Consider the following 21178-nt stretch of genomic DNA (forward strand, 5'->3'; position numbering starts at 1 on the left):
CTTGAGAATTGGTCATTTCACGTCGCAGATTGGCCGAAAACGTGAAAGAAATGTACAAAAACTAAAAACGCACGTGCAGAGCGTGCAAAGCTGCCGTCTCGTCGTAGATCTTAAACTCCCTGGGGACGCGAATGGAACAAGTGGGTTCTCTCCTGACTCTACAATAGAGAGCTTTAGGGCGCGTTCGATTGATCCTATTCCGGAATAAGAATACGTGGAATGATGATTAAAACGTTTGTTTGGCGCGTTTCGAAGCAGTAAGGACAACAAAAATATGTTTAAAATAGCATTTTAGCGAATGTTTGACAATTTTAATATGAATCTCCGCAAAAACGAAGGATTTCCAACTTATATTCCATGCATTCTTATTCCGGAATACGGTCAATCGAACGCACCCTTAGATTCTACGACGAAAACGAGAACGAGTACGAGTTTTGACTTCCCTTTTTTAGCGAAAATACTACGGAAATTTATAACCCGTACACTTAATCTTACTCTTTGTTAGCAGTATAGGTTTTGATTCGACGACATTTTTGCAAAACCTCGTACTAAAATGACGACGGCATCACGTTTTTCCCGCCAAAATGACGCTGGTTTGCGCGCGCTCAACGTTGTCTTATGAGAAAATTTGTACTCGTAGTCGTTCTCGTACTAGAATCTAAAGCTCTCTATTATCTGAACAACTGGAAGAGGCTGAGTCTGGGCTCATTCTGCAAGTGCGTGCGGGAGACAAATGAAATGAATGAAAAACAAATCCACAGATAAATCGTCCGTGTATTCAGATATTACAAGAAATCAAAATACAATGATTTCTTGAGAAATTGCAGAAAGACCCAAAAATATCGCAGCAAGCCATTACATTAAGAATAAAGTACGAATAATTCCTTTTGAAAACCATTTAAGTTCTTTGACATGATCTGCTTATTGGATAGACCAACAATCTGGTATATGCTACACGATATCAAAAATTGACTCTACATCTTATTATTATGTTTTTACAATGTTCAACAACCCTTTAATTGCTTTAAAATGATCGCTATTTTGCAGTCAATAGCCAACAACGGAATACCAATCACCCCTCGGGGGAGACTGGCGCTTGCTGCCAGGACCTTCCCAAACGGAATGCAGTTTCCAATCTCATAGCGAGAAGTACAATTTCGACACGCGAAAACGAGAAATGTAAGTATGAATTATTTTAAACACCTGGCATTTCGATTACCTAAAAAATGTCCTTATGCGTGCACGGTTTTAAATGATGTACTCGCATGACATTTCGTTGGCGTTCCAATCAAGCTCTTAAAGCAAAAAAAACTTAAAACGTTTCAATGAATACAACAGGAGTAGAAAATGTCATTGCTTCCTCCACTACGAGGACGACTTATCTTTCTTTTTGCTTCGTGAAAACAGACCACCAAATTTACGATTTGAACTTTTCCTTCTGAATCTTCGGATGTATGTCCTTCTCTAAATTTATCGGTTTTCTCCGCTTGCTTCTTCTTCTTCTTCTTTCCATATTGATCCTCCTTCAAGTCAATTTCATCGTGATTTAAGTTATAATCCGCAGAATCAACAGTGGTTTTGTCTGGCTTTCGCTTACTGCTATGCCGTTTGAAGCTTTTTTCTTTCTTGTTCTTCTTCTCGTTGCAGTTTTCCTTTAAGTCACACTCATCGGGAGATGCGGAGTTCTTCTCGGAGTCTGACACGGCATCAGCCATGCCTTTACTAACATTATCAACCTTATACTTGTGCCTTCTGCCAATCATTTTAGAAATTCCGCGCGCGACCAGCGATGTGTTTCGTTTAACTTTGGAAGAGGACGTATTGCTTGGAGGAGTCAGAGAAGTATTCGCTGGGTCTCGAAGTTCCATTAACGGACTGGATGGCTTGAAACTTACGCCTGCCGGCTCGCTTGCTCGACGTTTCCTCGGTTTTTCTTCTTTATAATCTTCGCTTTTATGTTCTGTAAAGTTCTCTATTAGTTCTCCCAAGTTATCATTTTTTGTTTCCTCGAGAACCTCCCTTTGGTTTATTGTCACTAGAGGTATATCTTCCTGTGGGTCTTCCCCGTTTTCTGTAATTCGTTTGCGTTTGTTTTTATTTTCAGTTTTGTTTTCTTCTATTTTCTCTAATCGCCTTTCTAGATTTGCTGCTGCGCTGTCATCAATACCGCCATGAATGGTTTTGTCATCACGTGGTTGGCTCACTGTCTCAATCTTTCTGTTCTTTTCAAAGAGACCTTCGTCTTTGTTCATCGCAAGTCCACCCGTTTTCATTGATTGGCTTTCAGAAGTGCTCGCTGTACAATTCGTCGTGTTTTCGCGAGAAGAATCGAAGTGTTCAACTTCCAAAGGAATATCAGACAATTCCAACGAAGTATGTGATTTGTTTTTGCGGTCTCGGGTTGGAGTTGAAGAGGTGAAACTTCCTTTTTTGATGTCTGATTTGCTGTCTGGGATCTTACCAGAATTGAACTCTTTACTTGCCCCATTCGATAATTCTGCACCTATCTGTGCGCCCGAAGAAAGTGCAACTTTCTGTTTAGCAGCAGCTAAATTGTTTCCTTCCCTCACTATTACAAGGTCCGGCTTCTTCATGTCCCTATTTTGTTCATTTGTTACCAAACGACAAGGCTTTTCATGAACTCCGTTAACAATTGCGGCATCCTCAGTTTTGCTGGCAAGTTCGTCCGCCTGAGCAATCGAAGATTTATCATCGGTAGGGGATGCCTTTGAGGATTTCAGTTCCCCTCTCGGGCAGTTGCTTTTCTGCTCCTGTTGAGTTTGGCTCACTAACTCTTCGTCGGACTCACATTCTGTTATCGCAGAAAGAAAATTAACTCCTCGACTTTGTTCACCAGTGCCTCTTTGGTTGTTCCTTGTAAAACTGTTTGTTGGTGAAGGAGATTGTGTTTCGCTCGCAGACACCGTGTCCAGTGTTTTGCTTTTATCAGAGAACACATCCTGCTCGGCTATCACACGGCCAACCCCAACCCCACTTTTACTGGTTAATACTGGCGAGCTTCCATCAGCGTCCGGAAAGACGACCGGTAAAGGGTCTGAAAAAATAATAATCATGGATAACTATACTCCATACTTCAATAAACCTCTCAATTCCCTTAGTAATAGTTTTTTGAAAATCGAGGTTGTAAATAAAGACATCAAAAATTTGTGATATTCACCCACGCGTATGTTTATCACGTGATCGTAGCCTCGTTTCCATGCAAAAAATCCCTCAGGGGGTCGACCCAACGATGTCAGTCGGGTACTTGTGACATTAATTTATTCACGTGATTTTTAATGTCACAGGATGTTATGCAGGCAACTTGAAGCACTACCGACTGGTGGTAGATCGAGTTACTGGGTAACGTGCAGTCGATGATTGTGAAATAAAGAAAGATCATTTCTGGTGGCTTGACTAAACACCTTAGTTACGGTCAACCACGGGACGGTAGGTTCCTCGATTGTTCCCTATCAACGCTGTCCTTGCAAAGGAGATCAAATATTTTGAGACAAGCGTCTAAAATGTTTTAGAGACTAGAATTTTCTTAACAAAATAATCTCGAATCAAAAAATTCCTACATGGAAAATATTTCACGCTAAACCAAACATGAAAATTGCTGTTTGGGCATGCATATTTCGCTTGACTTATCACGTTGAGAAGAAGTCACGAGAGTGACCTTGGATCTCTCCAGAAAGGTTCAAACTCAAGTGATATGGATAAAATTACGAAAACATTTCGTACTATTTCAATATATCAGGAAGTTCCCTTGTGGTTTTCTTTTGGCAAAGTCATTACAACATTTCATAATCAACTTACAACATTTGGAGTTCGCCCTGTTACTATTTTCGAAAGCCAAAAGAAATCAATAACAAATTTCAACTGCTCTGACATTTATTTCAATTACGCTAAATCGCGCTCTTGTGAGCATCTTTGTCGAGAAAAATGTTTCGGTGGTTTACGACAACAATAAAGAGGACTTGAATAGGGAAAGTTTTTAGAGACAACACTTCTGTTGTCATGGGAGATGTGAAGTAGACAACACGATCTCTTCCTCAAATCATTGAAGAATTATCCTTCTTTGTCAGTTTGCTCCATTTAGATTACTCTGTCCCAGGACTTGTGGTAGCAGGAAAAAAAAAGAAAGAAAAATAAAAATTATTTCTTGGACAGGATTTGAACCCGGAACACCACTTTGAAAGAACTGTTTTTATCCACTTAACCACTAAAGATCAATATCTTACCAAAACTAATCACTATATATATAAAATCATTGCTGAATAATGGTTAAGCCTAAGGCTTGATTTTAAAATGGTTAGCTTTCTTTTGAAATTTGGTAACAGACATTTTTCACTGTGTAAGCTTGTTTTTCAGCGGGTGTTAATTACACGTTTACAGCGGCATTTGGAAGAAAAAATATTGAAACTTTTAAAAACATGACATCCTCGCAATTAGTGATGTGGTAGTCTCGTGGTTAAGTGAAGGGGTTATCATTCAAACGTTCCAAGGTTCGAGTCCTGCGAGTCCAGACATTGGGGTTCGGCTTAAAAAAAATATTAATTTCCCATGATCCCTACTGAGCTCTCAGTGTCCAAAATGAACGATAATACTTCACTTCGAGCAAATTGACGATTAAGAGTAATCCTTCAATTGAGGGAGAGACGTGGTTGGAAATGGACAGTTAAGCGCATTGATAGCACCCAAATGTTCTCGTTTTGCCCAAACGTGCATTTTAAGAATACTTCAGTATGTTTCATAATCTTCAAGTTCTTCTTATTAAACGCCTTGGCTTGAATACACGGCCTTCATTGGGAGGTCTGTCTCCCAATGAATATTGATTGGCCAATCAACTGTAGCATTTTGCCTTGGCAGCGAATATCGTGGAGGCTTTTAAAGGTTAGAATAGCAACAACATCGCACAAGTAGAGAGTATTTTGTCAGCAATAAAGACTGTTTTCATTGGGATTTATTCAAAATGTTGCGGTATTTTGCTAGAAGTGTCCTCGTCGTTACAGGAGAATCATTAGAGAGATTTAACATGACGTTTAAGTGAGCACGTGACCATGATTTTCCCGCCATTTTTCTCCTTTGACGGTTACCGCTTTGCCGTTTCTACGTGAAAGTGTACATTTTCGCGTTTGCCGAATACGTGGAATTTTTTCCCGTTTTTCTTCCATATAATAAGTTGTTTGTGGAAAAAAAGAACCCAAAAACCATTTTCCGGTAAGTCAAACAAGGAAAAGTTAGGTATCGTGTTACAGAACGTTCATAACTGACAATTTTTTTCATGAACTCACGTTCACTTTCTGTTGACTCACAAAACTGTTTCATCGAAACTCGCGAAATTTGGCGGGTAAGTATTTTCAATTTACACAGCGTCTTTTTCTACCAACAAGGTTAAAAAAGACTCTTGAGTTTTTGTTATCAAAACACTCGAGATTAAGAGAGTCCATTCCGAGGTGCCGTGGGTCACGCGAAGCTTAAGTCACAAGCCTTATTCCATTTTACGTGAAACGTGAAATGTGAAACGGCAAGCCGACGTTTCGTGTTGTTAAATCTCTCTATTATCAAGCAAAATATATCGTTTATAACTAAATATTCTCAAATTGGAAGACGCAAAAATAACAGAACTTTATTCAAACTTATAAATTTTATCAAAAAATATTTTTAACCATTCTAAGTATTATAACGATACAAAAATTAATTGGCTTTTCCTGCGGTTGCCAGAAACTGAAAGAACAATAAATAACTTTACAAGATGGTGGCCTTGCAGTCTATATATAATCAAAGCGAAAAAAGCACTGAGAGATTTAGGTTTGTGTGTAAGTGTCATCTGATAAAGCTCTTAAATATAGTTAGTTTTACTGAATGAAACAAATTCAATATTTTTTTTTTACTTCATCATCCTTTCCTTTTTTAAGATTACCTCCATCTTCGTGGGATAGCCTACTACGTCTGGTCATTGGAGATGCTGATTTAGTTTTACTAGGCGGCGTGTTCTTGGAGCTCTTTCTCAGCGGGAAACCTTTCCTGATTTCTCCCAGAAGTCGATCCACAATACAGCCTTCCTTTTCGTCATCTACTGGCGGTATTTTCCCCTTTTTCACTGTTCCACCTGCTTTAGCATTTTTCTCCGCTTCTTCTTGTCGTTTCTTCTCGCGCGCCTTACGTCTCTCTTCTTGAATGCGAAACTGTTCGTTTTCCTAAAAGCGGCGATAAAAAAGAGATGATCACTACTATTACTCGGTTGTTTGATAAGCGAGAATTCGGTTACGTCAACTGAGCTGAAAAAAAAAAAAAAAAAGACAAAACTACAAATTGACCATCGTAGGGAAATGAAGCACTAACATTTCAAAGCGCTAGCCCTTCGTCAGAGCACTCTTTATCCATTCCTTCTGACGAAGGGCTCAAGCTGGAAAAGTAACCTTTTCACGAAGCCATGGAAAAAAAAGATCGAAGGCCCGGAAAGCGAAGATCCCCTTGTCAAACAGTTAATGGAAAACAAACATGATTTGTGTTGTGCTTTAATTGTTTTCAATGGCTGGCGAAACATTTCCGGTGAATTTTCGAAGGGTCCTCGTTTCCCACACACACAGGCCGATAAGTGCAAAACGAAGACCACCTGAAATTAATTAAATGGCAAGGTACGTTACTTCTGTTGTTTACAACGGCTATTGAGCCATTTCGGTTGAACTGTCCCAGATCTTCCTTTTCCACACGACCAAATTTAATTTTGTCAACTCAGTTCGCAACCAAAATCACATCTCTAAAACCCACCGACACAGTTTCTTCACAAGCTAACTTCATAAACCTTGTTATAAGGTAACCTTTGCTTTGACATACGAGTTTAATCACGGAAAGCATCATACCATTTACAAATAATGACTTAAACAAGTGAAGGAGCACTTTAGCTTTGATAAGGAGCCAGTTATTAACCATCAAAAACTGATAAATTCTTGGGTGGCAAAAGCACTAATGATCCCTTACATTCTTCGTAAATTTCGAATTTTCAAAGCGTCATTCAGTTGCTCAGAGATTATCCGGTATTGGGCACTTTGACGTTGCGCGAGGAGACAGGGTCGAGAACCTTGTTGAATTGCATTATGGGACTGTTTTGGGGGACACATTTTCATCATTGCGTGCGCGCAGCAATAACTCAAGTTGCAAGAACGCGATGTACCACGAGATGAGCTTCCTAACCACCAGAAAATTGTACAATGGCTCGCTTGCGTTGCCAAGGTGCAAAATTGTTCGGAAAACGAAAAGATTTGATCAAAAGGTCAGTGGGACCGTGGTACACAAGACAATAACTTTCCTGCACGCGACCAGGGAACCACGTTCACTGGAGAATTCATCATTCCACCCTAGAGGGTGAGATGGACAATGGAGAGGGACGGGGGGGTGGGGGGGCGGGGGCGGTCACTACATAAGGGGGTTCAGAACCAGGTTGGTGAGTAGATACCATGGATTTAGAAAACCCAACGCTACGATTTATTCAAAAAGATATGGGTTCAATTTTTTTCTTTTTACCTTTTTAGCTGTAATAAGTTGATCACAGAAAGTTTTGAATAAACACAGCAACTCCTGCAATTTTAACTTGCCCTCATCTTCACAGAAGTACTGTGCAAGTTTTTTTGTGAGATCGTTGATCTCGGCTAGGCCGCTGTCTAGTTCTTGTGCCTTTTTTTTCGCAGCCTGAAAAAAAAAAATACACAAAACGCAAATGAAATACAACAGAAACAAATGCCGGGAACGCGATTTCCTCGATGAAGAAACTATTTTTCTGTGCAAAAGATAAGCGCAGTTATGAAATAACGTTTCCAGGATTCTTCTATAACTGTTAAGTTCTTTCAAGAACTACGATTATCTTTTGCCCCGAAAATCGTTCCCTGACTGTCGTTCCAATATATGACTTTCATATCTACGCCATTTTATATTCCCCTCTTCCGGGATATATCAATGGTACTAAACGGCGGCTCCACTCAGGTTCTGGGTGTTGTGTGACGTATGAGTTTTATAGTGGTGCATTTTCCAGTAAAATAGCAAACTCGCAAATAGGCCATTTGCATAATGGAGTGATTTGGTAACGGCTGGTGGACTTTTACACTACACGTCACATACAGTCTCACGGCGGTTAACAATTATTTCTCGGGCGCAGAGTAAGATCGGACGTCAGCTTGGAACGGCACCTCTGGCAGCCGCTGTCAGTCGATAATTGATTTGACCTACCCACCCTGCCCATGGATGAATGTGAAAGGAGGACAGACCACAACTTTCACGCACAGTGCGTGGTTTCTTTACCGTCCAACAGTGTGGATTATAAAAGGAAGGGCTGTGAGAAGGGACCTACGTTTTATAGTCCTTACCCTTAGCACTTTCTGCTGAGTAATTTAAGACCCTGATTGCTGTTCCGACCGGGTTTCGAACTCGCGATCTCCCGCACGAAAGACCGCGATGCTCAACCAACTGAGCCACTGGACGGTGGTTGGTCGAGAACCAAGACCTAGCCTGCGTAGCTGGTGGTATTAGGGAGTTTAAGCATGTGACGTTTTTGAGCCGCGGACGGCAACCGGAAATGATCATTTCGCATGCCAGGACAATAGTGTCTCCCAGATTTTTAACCTAATCATCTCTAATGGAGGAAAGATACTTAGCAATATAAAGGTGGTGATGGCAAGACAAACTAAAAGGGAAAACATGTCACTTCCGGTTGCCGTCCACGGCTAAAAAACGTCGCATGCGTAAACTCCCAATTGTTGGCGCGAGATGCAAATTAACGAGCGGCGAAGCCGAGCGGAGAATGGGGAGGGACGCACAGTAATTTTGAATTTCGTGCCAAAATAACGCCAGCTACGCAGGATTGTTTTTTGTGGGTTTTACTGCCCTCGAGTCCCATTTAAGCTTGGAATTTTTTATTCTTCTTCAAGTTTGATTAAGTTGTTTCATCAACCGAGTTAATCTTGCGCTTTGAAAATACTATCTCCACTCGGTAAATTGACAGGATATCACAAGCAAACAAAACGAAAGTTCCACCTTCATGAAATCATTAAACTTCTCTGAAACGTCTTTTGGCCCATTCTTCATCGCTTTTTCTAGTTCTTTCAGCTTGGCCTTGAGATTTTTCACCTCCTCTGTAATGTTTTCAACAGATAATCTACAGAAAAAAAAAAGTGGTTTCATCATTGTAAATAAAATATTGAAAGCCTTGTCCACAAATACATATCACTCAATTGTTTTCAGATTCAACAACAATTTTTGCGCGCATTGTTTGCCAAAGGCGCGTCTACCTCGCAATGCACAAACCATGTTTTGCCCTCCACTCGAAAACCGCTGACAAAATGAATTAGTTTTCTTAAAAATGGATTTGGAACGGCTGTGGATCGGCCAATTAAGTTCGATGTCTGAATCAACAGGCGTATTCTAAATTTGTGTCTGTCGAAACTCTAATTAAGTTCGGCTCATGAAAAGTACGGCGTTTGAATCGGGCCTTTGGAGCAAATTGCATTTCGAGCGAGCGATATTTTGGCAGATTTCAATTCAGCTTCAATTCTTAGCGAAGTCATATTCCAGTTTTCGGAGAACCGAGCTTCATAACCAGTTCCCCCTATCAACTATGATAAATACGGGTTTAAAGTCAGTAAGACAGAGAATGAGCGAATTACTTACACTTGGATTGTTGTCAAAACCTTAAATTTGGTAAGTTTTCGTTGCTAGGGAGTTTAAAGACGAAGCAACGGATACGGCAACCAAAAAGTCAGTTCGAGTGGTTATAAGTACTTCGCTATTATTCCGTCTTGTTCACGCAGTGAAATATTTGCGAAGAATCCTACAACTGGATTCAGAGGCTCCCACAGTCTTAAGGTAAAGATAGAAACTGGAAAAATCACTCTTTTTGGCCGCGTCTTTGTTGCTGAAAATCAATCTTTTCACGTTGCTGTTTTTCAGAGCAAAGCCAAGTAATGTATACCCTGGTGGTTTCCGGTGTCGGTTCGGTGTCGGTCATCGGCCTTCGGCCTTCGGCTGCCGACGCGAAGCGAAGAATTTCCGTCCGCCGCAAGCGAGAAAAAACCTCTGGTACCCAGGGTAAGAAATGTACTTAAATGCGTACCGCACGTGCAGCACGTTCATTTTTCCCATAATGCAGTTTTGTGGCGTTGTCGATGTCGATGATGATGGAATAAACGCGAAATAACTACGATAGCACTAAGTTTTATTTTGAAGTGACGTTTTCGCTTAACTCCCATTTAACCCTTAGTTATGCTTTGTTATATCTTATGTTCCAACATTGCACCTACTTGACTGCCTTGTCCAGGTGTATCATGTCATCCGGAAACTTCAACACTTCCTCACGCTTTTCTTCGGCAACCTTAAAGACAGAGACACACAAGACATTTGAGTCAATCAATCTTTTGCTGCAAATAGACCTTATTCATGAATGGCGGTCATTTTATAATTCTTTTGTCGAAGTGCAAATTAGCCTACCAAGCCTCGATACCATACAGTGAATTGAAAAGAATCCTTGCTCTAAAATGAGGCTTGGTAGGCTAATTTGCACGTGGACAAAAGAATTATAAATGTGATCGCCATTTATGAATAAGGTCTATACAGGTGAATTAGAGGAGGGAATATCTGGTGATGTAAAAGGCACAAAAGTAGCAAATGCATCTTCTCACAGTGCACTAGCGCGAAGATCATTAACATATTTTGTGAATAATAATAATAATAATAATAATAATAATAATAATAATAATAATAAAAATAATAATAATAATAATAATAATAAGCTGTCCTTGGATTGAAAGCAGGTCTAAGAAGAAAGAGGAGAAGACACTGAAGTATAGTCCACTACGATGGGAGCTTTTAAGCTCATATTCGGGAAAAAGTTGCTTTTCATCAAGTTTACATCATCATGATAGATGTCTTGGGAGGCTGGTCAAGCGAGTTGGATACAAGTATTGGGAAATTGCTAGGAAAAGAAGCAAAGATGTGCTGAGGAACATACAAAAATCAGTGTTGTCAAGCACACTGAATATTGCACGGGTATTCAATGTTGCAACGTGATGTCTATGCGTGAGGGATACTTAAGATGTAAATAGTCTTTCTTTTGTAGCTTTTAGCTTTTCCTCTCTTTTATCTTTAATGATTCTTGTAGTCAAGTTTCACTTTCACTTCTCACAGGATACGCTATGCGCCCCATGTTTCATTTTAATGTAGCATACAGGTGTTTTTACTGCATCATCATAATAATAATCAGGGGCACCCAACAAATCTGTTCCCCTGAGGAATCTTGCTGGCTGGCAAAAATACAGGTGTTTCGATGAGCTGGCTGGGAAATTTTGTTATTGATAGAGGTTTTGCCTGGGAATTACTGACTTTTTCTAGCATTTCAACCCGAGCTGGCTGTAGAAACTCTGAAGACTGAGGACGACTAAAAAAAAAAAAAAGAACCCCTTCCCTCTCCCAGAGAATAGTCACAAACATACGACGGCTGGTCAGAGTGATTGCGCTTGCGGAAAAAACCTGTTTTGTCCCGGTTTTGTCGCTTTTGTTCGGTCGTTTTAGATTGAGTGATTTGAAAGCGCGCGGAATTTCCTGGCTGGGAAATAAATTTGATCAGCTGGCTGGGAAACCAACCAATTTTATCTAGCTGGCTGGGAAATTTCTTGTGTGTCTTGCTGGGAAAAGGAACAGATAATGTTTTCCCAGCAACACTGAAAAACACCTGAAAATGCCTTAATAACATTTATTTTCATTAACTGGGGTATAATAATACATTTTAAAACAAATTGGTCGTTGGGTGCCCCTGAATAATTAACTTTAAGGGCCAAGTGCATTTAGCGCTGAGACATTAATTGGGGACACCGCTGTACGGAAATCAAATCAAATCATAGGCTGGTTTTTGAGAACAGGGGAAACCCGGAGTACCCGGAGAAAAACCTCTCGGAGCAGAGAAGAGAACCGACAAACTCAACCCACATATGGCGCCGAATGTGGGAATCGAACCAGGGCCACATTGGTGGGAGGCGAGTGCTCTCACCACTGCGCCACCCTTGCTCCCAGACATTAGCACATAACACTTCATTTTCAATTCTCTTCTCAGCCTCTCTCCTCCCGTTCATGACACTTCTATTTATTCGCGCTTAAGATTTGGAATGATTTTTTATGATACCAATAATGCAAACTTGTACTTTGCAACGACGTCCTCGTAACCGTTTTTACAGTTGTCTTTGCGTAAGCTGCTTAACTGGAAAGGAAAAAGGAACTTTATGTCTAGTCGTTCTAGCGCTGGAGCACTAATTGGGGACACTGTAAACGGAAATTAACGATGAAAGCAAATCAAGTCAAAGGTTAGTTTTTGAGGAGAGGGAAAACCGGAGTACGCGGAGAAACCTGCCGGTGCAGAGTAGAGAGCCGATAAACTCAACCCACATACGACGCCGAGTCAGGGAATCGAACCTCGGCCACATTGGTGGGAGGCGAGTGCTCTCACCACTGCGCTATCCCTGCACCCCGAAATGGTGTAAAAAGTCCAACGAGCCAATCATAACTCAAAGAGAATGCTTTTGCTTCTCATTGGCGTTAATAAAAACCTGGCGTCCAGTGTTAAGTTGATCCCCGCGAGTAGTGATGCAAAATCTCAATCAGCCGCACAAACTGCTTTAAAACTCTACCAATAAAAGACGCTCTTTAAAAGGGAAATGTAACAAACCAAATTTACTTACGTGTACCAAGAAATGCATCAGGTTCATGCGAGGCTTGTTAGCTCGCGTATCTACAATCTTGAGGAGTGAGTTGATTTTAAAGGCGACAGCATTCCCGGCGTACCCACCCTGTGGCAAGAAAGAAACATAAGTAAAAGCAAGAGTCCATTGCAAGAGTAAGAATCTGGTATCAGATTTGTCCCCCATAAGCGTCAAAAAAGTGTCTATTTTAAAACCGACTCTTGGTAAACGTTGAAAACGATTTTGTTAATCCTGGATTGGTGAAAACTTTTCTTTCAGTTTATATACCGATCAAAACTGTTTTCACAAGATTCAAAGCCTTCAAGTTTGAGATACACCTCTTGTTTTCCTACAGCATAAAATTAGATGTTAAAGGTGTTTTTGACTGGAGAAACTAAAAAAATCGTTGACATTTAATTGCGGCCCGCGCCTGATAAGTGTTAATTGTCTTTTGAACAACTGGGCTGTCGGACGTTGATCACACACAGCTAGGATCCCAAATGGCACTTACCGAGTTTAGGAAGTTGCCTATGATAAGAATCAACTGAAGAACTTCGGGCAGAATCTTACTCTGAAGAATATCTGGAAAATATTAATTAAAATACGGAAGACACTGAAATTAACTTGAAAGCACTCAAAGGGAAGAACGTAACGTATAAAATACCAAGGGAAACAAGAGTCGAATTGGGTAGAATAAGGGTGGTTAAATCCGTATTTGGTCAATCTAGACCCCGGAGCTCTTCTCTTGACTGAGGTAGAGAAGAGCTCTGGGGAACCCTGAAATAAAGTGTCTGGAAGAGTGCATTTGTCAAGAAATTAATGTCGCAAATCTGTGTTATAAAAACAATGGCATGATTGTTAACGAGAAAAAGCACCAAGCTCTAATCCTGGGAAAAACTGAGCACAATTTTAGTTTCCCAGTAAATAACTCAATAGGTATACTTGGGATGACAATAGATAATAGGCTCTCTTTTGATAACCACGTATCAGTTATCTGTAATAAAATAAATAATGAATTTAACGTAATGCTTAGATTTCGGAAACTTATTATTAAGGAGACGCTATTGAAGCTTTATAAAGCCTTTATTTTGCCACATGTCATTTCTACTACTGTTCTTCTGTGTGGCATTTCTGTGGTGCGCGCAATGCCGACAAAGTGGATAACCTAAATAAGCGCATTCTTAGGTTTATACCACAGGACTGCAGCTCTCCATATGACATTTTACTAAGCAAAGTTAACATGAAATCTCTATTCATTAGACGCCTCCAGAACTTCACGATCACCTTATATAAGAGTCTGTTCTTGACGAATTATCCAGGTTATTTAAAAGATATGTTTACCGTATGGACTTCATCCTACAATTTGCGCAAAAATCATATCCTGGCCCTTCCCAACCCAAAAACAACGACTTACGGTCTGCACTCTTTTTCATACTTAGCTAGTAAAATATGGAACTCTCTCCCAGACACTTACAAAACATTAAATGTTCTAGAATTCAAGCAGGAGATCCTCAGATATGAAGCTTTTTCACAGTATATTTACAAGTTATATTTCCCTTTGCATGCATAATGTTGTGTATAATTTATAAATAATATTGGAATTGTAATATAGCATATTTCATTTTATTTCAACTTATTTTAACTTATTTTAACTTATTTTCTCGAATACATTAGCTCTACAGCTACTCTGTAATTTTCGAGCATAAATAAAGTATATGTATGTATGTTCCCATTGGTTTTCGTGAAGAACGTGAAGAACAATCAAAAGCACCTCTAATTGGTGCATTCATGTTAGCACGAGGAGCGAGTAGAGCCTTGGGTTGATCCGAGGCTCTGGTGACGAGAATGATATTTGGGTCGCTCTCAGTTTCTGTGGCATAAAACTACTTAATTCGACGTCGTTTAATGGATCGATTCGTGGGAAGAAACGCCCTCGCGAAGCTGAAACGGCGAGACGGAAGGGGCGACTGAAGAAGGAACTAAAGCACGGGACGTTTTTGATTGCGGATGGAAGGAAACCGAAGTAAACATTTCGTATGGTAGGACACTGTTTTTGTAATAGTCGGTGGTCCAGGATCCCATCTGCCTGAAGGATTGACTAAAGGCGAAAGACATTTTTACCCCACCCCCTCCCTGAACGGAATGCTAATCCAACATACCGTTTCCCAGACAAAAAAAAAACCCAGTGAAGCGACAGGAAAGATAGAAAGGAAGCGCACAAATCACTGCACCACTGAGCCTCCACAATGACGAGTGTTATGTCATCTGTGTGAATAAGCACGGGAGCAGAATTGGCGTAATGGTAGACTCTGCTGCAAGGGTTATTCTATGGGTTCTCCTGTTCCCTCACCGGGAACACACCGGCATGTACCTTATCCTATCTGTTGGGGCCGTAAGTGCATGAGGAGTGCATACTATGTACGTCGTTAGGGCCTGGACAAACGAGAAATGTTTGGCGACCAAACGACATCAAACATTTTACCGTTTGGCCACCTTGTTTGGTGCTGTTTGATAGTGTTTGGTCGTGTTTGATAAAAGACCATCAAACATTCGATCAAACAACTTAAAACATTTCTTTTGTTCTCGTGTTTGATGGGCGAACTTTAATTTGTTCGCTTGGCCAGCCGTATCAAGCATGTTTGGCGCGTGCATGCGTTCCACGCTTGCTCAGCCGCTTGTATCCACGTGTTATTTACGTATTTGTGACCTATAGTTGTTTGCTTTTGGAGTTTGATCTGACTTAGATATAGATCAAACAAGTTTTAACCGTTTGGTCACTCACTTCAACATCAGCATGTTTGGTCAGCAAACAATCTTTGATGTCGTTTAAACGCCAGACATTTCCCGTTTGTCCAGGCCCTTAAATAAAATGATCTTCCTGTTTCAGTCCCTTGTAGCAAGTGGACAGGGTATACGCACCTTTGATCGCTCCATTCAAAGCTGCAATACTCGGCTCAATAGTTTCAAGAATAAGCTGAAACTCTTCTTTTTGCTCCATTGCTTCAAGACGAAGGCTATATCTGTTAGTAAAGAAAATTTAAAAGAAATTTACGAGACAGATTTGAACTGTGAACACCGACTTAAGGTTGCGAGAAATAGATTGAAATAGAAAAAAAATTGGCGACGGATCAAAAGGAGGTAGAACTGATCTTGAGGCTCATGGATCATCCTGGTGGACGAATAATTCTTCTCCATTGTTCTCACAAAATAACGTTTTTATAGAATTAGCTATACTATTAATATTATAATGATAACGTAAGAATAAAGTTAAATAGAGCCATACCCAGGAATGGAGACCACTGACAAGAGAAACTTCTCCGCAGATCCAAGATGCGTTTTGTCTCCGGTAAAACCTTTGAGCATTTCTCTCTAAAACAACAACATATAGGTCAGTAAACAGGAACGAGGTATCTGTTAGGCATTTTAAGCATGCACAACGGCAACAAAGTTCAACTTCGGCGAAAACGTCACTCACTCTAAACGCGATTATTTCGTCTTGTTCACGTTTTTCAATACGGGCGAACTATCATGTAACTGGATGTGCTACGAACGGTTTTAAAGTAAAAATAGAAAATGAATGGTTCATTGTTACAAGCTCACGTTGTCGTCAAAACCTAAACTTTGGTGATTTCAAACTGAGAAACGCACGGAAATTCGTGCTGGTACTTTTCTCATTTTTAACCAATAGTATTCTTGCTTTGTGACGTTGTCGTTGCCCCGTAGCAGTCGTCTTTGCTTAAACTCCATACTACGACGTCAGGATGGAGGCCTTCGGACAGTACGCTTTCAACTGACTCCATGTTGGCCAATCACAATAGACACAGACATTCAGCCGGAGCCAGGAGCAAGAAAACATGCGAGAGCAAATCCTAATTGTCCTTTACTAGTTTTTTCATTGACGGAGAATGCACAATGACTGATGCAATCGTGATCCAACTGAAAATAGCTCTATCAATAAAGCGTCTTCACTTTAAGATCGAAACTTTGAGGTACTTAACTAATTTCCACCTCAAGTCTCAAACTCATGTAGGAGGGCAAAGGGGATACTCGAAAATTTGTTTTTTGAAAGATTTGCGTGCTGATGTTTCGAGTTAGGCCTTCGTCAGAGCTTCAATTCGTTTCACTGTCCCCACCAACCAAAATGAACCCCTTCAAAGGAGAGACTGCAGATTAGATAAAGTCACATTAGGGCCGTTTATACGAGAGAAAATAAGTCGCGGCTTATATAAGACGCAAACACCCCGTATAAATGATACAAAACCTACGTTCACGCCTTTCTCAAGCCGCGGCTTATCCTGGCCTGGGAGTTTATACTCGTATAAATATTTCCTTTCGCGTATTATGTACGCCGCGGCCAGAGTAAGCCGCGGCTTATTTTCTCTCTTCTAAACGGCCCATATTGAGGCGGGTCAAATCCAATGCTGGTACTTTTATGAGAACGGAAAAATCGTAGTTCTGAGAGATAAAAAGAAAATTTGGCTTCATTAAACAAGTTGATAAAGGGCAAATTGCCACTGCAAAGATAAAATGACTGACGTTTCAAATGTTAGCCCTACACAACCCGCACAGGCCAATGGCCAACGCTCGAAATGGCATCCATTTTGTCTCTTCACGACGCCAACTCGACTCTCATCAACTCGCTTGCTAAAATCAAATTTTCGAGTTCTACTCTCCCACCGATGCAGCACTACAGTTTCTAACCGCTTCATTCCTTTACTTTGGAAAAAACCGGCCTCTTAGTGCATAACAGAGAACCAAAAAAAACTCAACCCATGTAGATCCGAATATCGGGGAATCCAACTTAGTAGGAAAAATTGGTGGAAGACGACTGCTCCCCAACTGTGTTTTCGGTTTTCCCATGCTTTGTCAGAGAACACTTGCCTGTTAACAAACTGAATTTTTACCTTCAGTTTATTCTATGCAATTTGCAAAGCCTTGGGTTTAGGTTTTTCTTTTGCAAACATTATATGTCGAGTAGAAAAGGGTGATACCAACCTCAGTGTTATCGGGCAAAAGTTTGATGAAAGCTTTCAGAACATCCACGTCAAAGACTTTGCTGTCGCCTTTACTGATCATTTCCACTATTTCTTCGTTGGATCTGACGAAACCAAAAATTAAACCACGAATAAGTATTGCCGTAAAAATGACTGTTTTCACTATTTTCGCATCAAGCAAGCCCTGAATTTCGGAAAAGTAAGCAACCTCATAAAAAAAAGTAAACGTGGACACAGTTGTTCAAAAGCCCGAGTAATAATAATTCACGATTAAATCCCAACAAAGGCTTGAATTAACAAAGAATAATTTGAAGGATAAAAATAAACTACATAATACACCTCCTTTATCCCCCCCCCCCCCCCCCCACCCGAACTTTTGCATATAGGCATTGTTTTCGATTTCTCTTGGGACATAAAAGAGAAATCGAAAACAATGCCTATGCAATTTTTTTTGGGGGTGGGGCGGGGTTGGGGTAAAAGAGGTGTATTATGGGATTTGTGCAAGTACAGAATTCAAGCTAGTTTCCAGTGATCCAGTATTGGCTTGATTAAAAAATTGAGCCCTAGTGCCCGTTTTTCAAAAGTCCCGAAAAGCAACTTTTCAAACTACGACCGCTTATTCTGGAAATATGTTCTTTCAACTTTTTTTCAAGACCACAAAAAACAAAATATGTCATGCCTTGAAACGTTTCCTTTTTGAAGATAGAGAGGAATTTATGTCACCCAAAGTAGTATTACATCCGAAAGGGTTTCGGGACTTTTGACGGACTCGGAAATTTTGTTGATGAGTTAAACTTACTTTTTAAACTGCTTCCTAAAAATGTTGACATTTAGACTTCTTTTCGGGTCAAGAAGAGTGATCTGAAAGAATTATCAATTTCAGTCTTAGTAGATTTGTTTCCACTTATCAGTAATGGTTATAAGATTGCCTGACATAACATTCTACGGGACTATCTCTTGAACAACTCGAACTAGAACCACTGCCATGGGGAAAAGAATACGCGCGGTTCAAATGAGTGTCGTAAAACCAAAACCAAAGTAATTACTTTGGCCAATCAAAAAGGAACGAGAAAATCCAGTAAAGCAATCGAACCTCGAAGTAATTACCCGTAGCCGACACAAAGCGCGGGAAAATGTGGGTTCACGTCTGATTGGTTGAAAAAATGGCGCGAGAACTTTGAACCAATCATGGAGTGAAGTAATGCAAAACCAAAGTAATTCGCTAATTACTTTCGACACTCAATTAAAAACCGCTCTATCTTGCAAATGTACGGTTAGCTGTTACTTGTGATGACGTATGTTGAACTGAGCCCACGAAACGTTGAGTAAAATACAATTTCAAAGGATGCGTTTGAATCTCATGTTTGTCACCACTGCTTGTGTGCTGTTCCTTCTATAGTTTCTTTCTATTCACAGGAAAATGATTAGAGAATTCAAATTTCTGGGAGGGATTTCTGGAGCAAGCATTAATCCTTGGGTACAAATGATGAAAATAAACTGAAATTGTCAGTCACTACTTTGCACAATCCCATAATACACTTCTAATACCGCCCAAAAATTTTGCATAACCAGTGTTTGTAATTTATCCTGGGACATAAAAATGTCCCAAGAGAAGTCGAAAACAATGCCTATGCAGATTTTCTTGGGAAAAAGAGGTTTATTATGGGATTTGTGCAAGTAGGGAATTGCCCTAGTAAATAACACAGGGAGAATACAAAAACACGAGAGCTGCAAATATGAAAAGAAAGAAAATTACCTCCGATGATTCCTTCTTTTTGGATTCAGTTTTCTTAGCCACAGCTTTCTTTTGACAAAACCATTCCTCTTGAAGCCTAAAATCTGGTTGAACAACCTCCAGCTCCAAAACTCTAGTCCATACACACGTCTTGCTCCTTTGTATCACATGTGGAGGGAGCTTCTGCCAAGCTAGGGATCTCATTTTACTTTTGGGTTGAACAAGAGGAGTGACCGGACAGCTAACACGCCGATTCAGATTGTGTTGGTAACCTCTGCTGACTGTAAATCCACCAGTCGGGGGTGGAGGTGGAACTCCACCGGGTGGGGGAGTGGGAGCACCTCCTGGAAGGGGTGGGGGAGGAGGTACACCCCCCATTCCCGGTAGAGGAGGCGGGGGAGGTACTCCTCCCGTACCTGGTAGTGGAGGGGGAGGAGGTACTCCTCCCATACCTGGTAGAGGAGGGGGAGGAGGTACCCCTCCCATACCTGGTAGAGGAGGGGGAGGAGGAACTCCACCCATACCAGGTAAGGGTGGTGGGGGCGGCACTCCACCTATTCCTGGTAGAGGAGGAGGAGGAGGTACACTACCCATTCCTGGTAGAGGAGGCGGAGGAGGTACCCCTCCCATACCTGGTAGAGGAGGGGGAGGAGGAACTCCACCCATACCAGGTAAGGGTGGTGGGGGCGGCACTCCACCTATTCCTGGTAGAGGAGGAGGAGGAGGTACACCTCCCATACCTGGAAGAGGAGGGGGAGGAGGTACCTCTCCCATACGTGGAAGAGGAGGGGTTGGTGGAGGTACTCCACCTATTCCTGGTGGCGGGGGAGCAGGTGGCAAATTGCCTAATCCAGGAAATGGAGGAGCTGGTGGAATACCAACCAATCCTGTTACGGGTGGTGGTGGAGGGGGAGCGGGTACGCCAGGGACTGGAGGTGAGGCAGGAGGCGTGTCATAAGGGATGTTGGGATCTTTTTCAGATACCAGAGGCGGGGGTGGCGGTGCGGGAGGAACTGTTGCAGATTCAGCTGTGGCTGTACGCTCTATTACTATGTCTTCATTGTGTGGTAGTGATGGAACGACTTGGGCAGAGGATGACTTAACCACACCAAGCTCGATAGCAACACTTTCAAGGTCAAGAAGGACATCGTCACCACATGATCCCTCGTCTGACGCCTTTTTGCTGCGTGACGATCTCGAAACCCTGTCTTTGTTACTTTGTATGGCACCTTCAAGAATTTGAGCCGATGATGAAGTCGATTCTTCGTCTGAAAAATTCATTGGACAAGCTCCCTCCAGAGCCATTTCCGTACACGAAGCATTGATTTCTTCAAAAACTTCATTTTTGTCCGCACTAAAGTTGAGTCCTCCATTCGAGACGGACAGCAACTGAGCTGACCTGACATCTTCCGATGATTGCTGTGCCATTGACATTCTTTGCATATTTTCAAGGGGTGAGTGAGGACGTCCAGTTTTTGGCGTCATCGTAATCGAGCCCATCAGCTCTTTCTCGCCAGTTTCCAACAGTGATTCTGCCCTTGTGGTACTCTCAATATTCACAGCTCGTTTTACAATTTTTTCAATCACTTCCCATACAGAATCTGACACCGGGGAATCGTCTTCAATCAGAAGCAAGTTTTGCAAGATGCTCAAAAGATTCACACCTTGTGGCTTGTTACTCACCTGAAGAAAACAAAATAAACAAACAAAAATGGACAGCTTTACTGGAG

At 41.2% G+C, this 21178-nt stretch overlaps 1 protein-coding gene across 3 annotated transcripts in view; it reads right to left on the bottom strand.

Moving 5' to 3' along the window:
• Positions 1-756: 756 nt before the first annotated feature.
• LOC138017914 (inverted formin-2-like) overlaps positions 757-21178 on the bottom strand; it is a 40697-nt gene continuing 20275 nt past the window's right edge. For all 3 annotated transcript variants that reach the window (XM_068864921.1, XM_068864920.1, XM_068864919.1), the window contains exons 6-17: positions 19470-21131; positions 18513-18574; positions 17715-17817; positions 16003-16088; positions 15639-15739; positions 13231-13301; positions 12720-12827; positions 10293-10363; positions 9031-9151; positions 7528-7692; positions 5924-6200; positions 757-3055 (exon numbers count right to left, since the gene is read on the bottom strand). In XM_068864921.1, coding sequence (XP_068721022.1) covers positions 1323-3055; positions 5924-6200; positions 7528-7692; positions 9031-9151; positions 10293-10363; positions 12720-12827; positions 13231-13301; positions 15639-15739; positions 16003-16088; positions 17715-17817; positions 18513-18574; positions 19470-21131 — 4560 coding nt within the window. In that variant the 3' untranslated portion in view covers positions 757-1322. The remainder of the gene's footprint in view (positions 3056-5923; positions 6201-7527; positions 7693-9030; positions 9152-10292; positions 10364-12719; positions 12828-13230; positions 13302-15638; positions 15740-16002; positions 16089-17714; positions 17818-18512; positions 18575-19469; positions 21132-21178) is intronic.

This window comes from Montipora capricornis, chromosome 9, assembly GCF_036669925.1.
Source record: "Montipora capricornis isolate CH-2021 chromosome 9, ASM3666992v2, whole genome shotgun sequence".
In the NCBI taxonomy this organism is placed as follows: Eukaryota; Metazoa; Cnidaria; class Anthozoa; order Scleractinia; family Acroporidae; genus Montipora; species Montipora capricornis.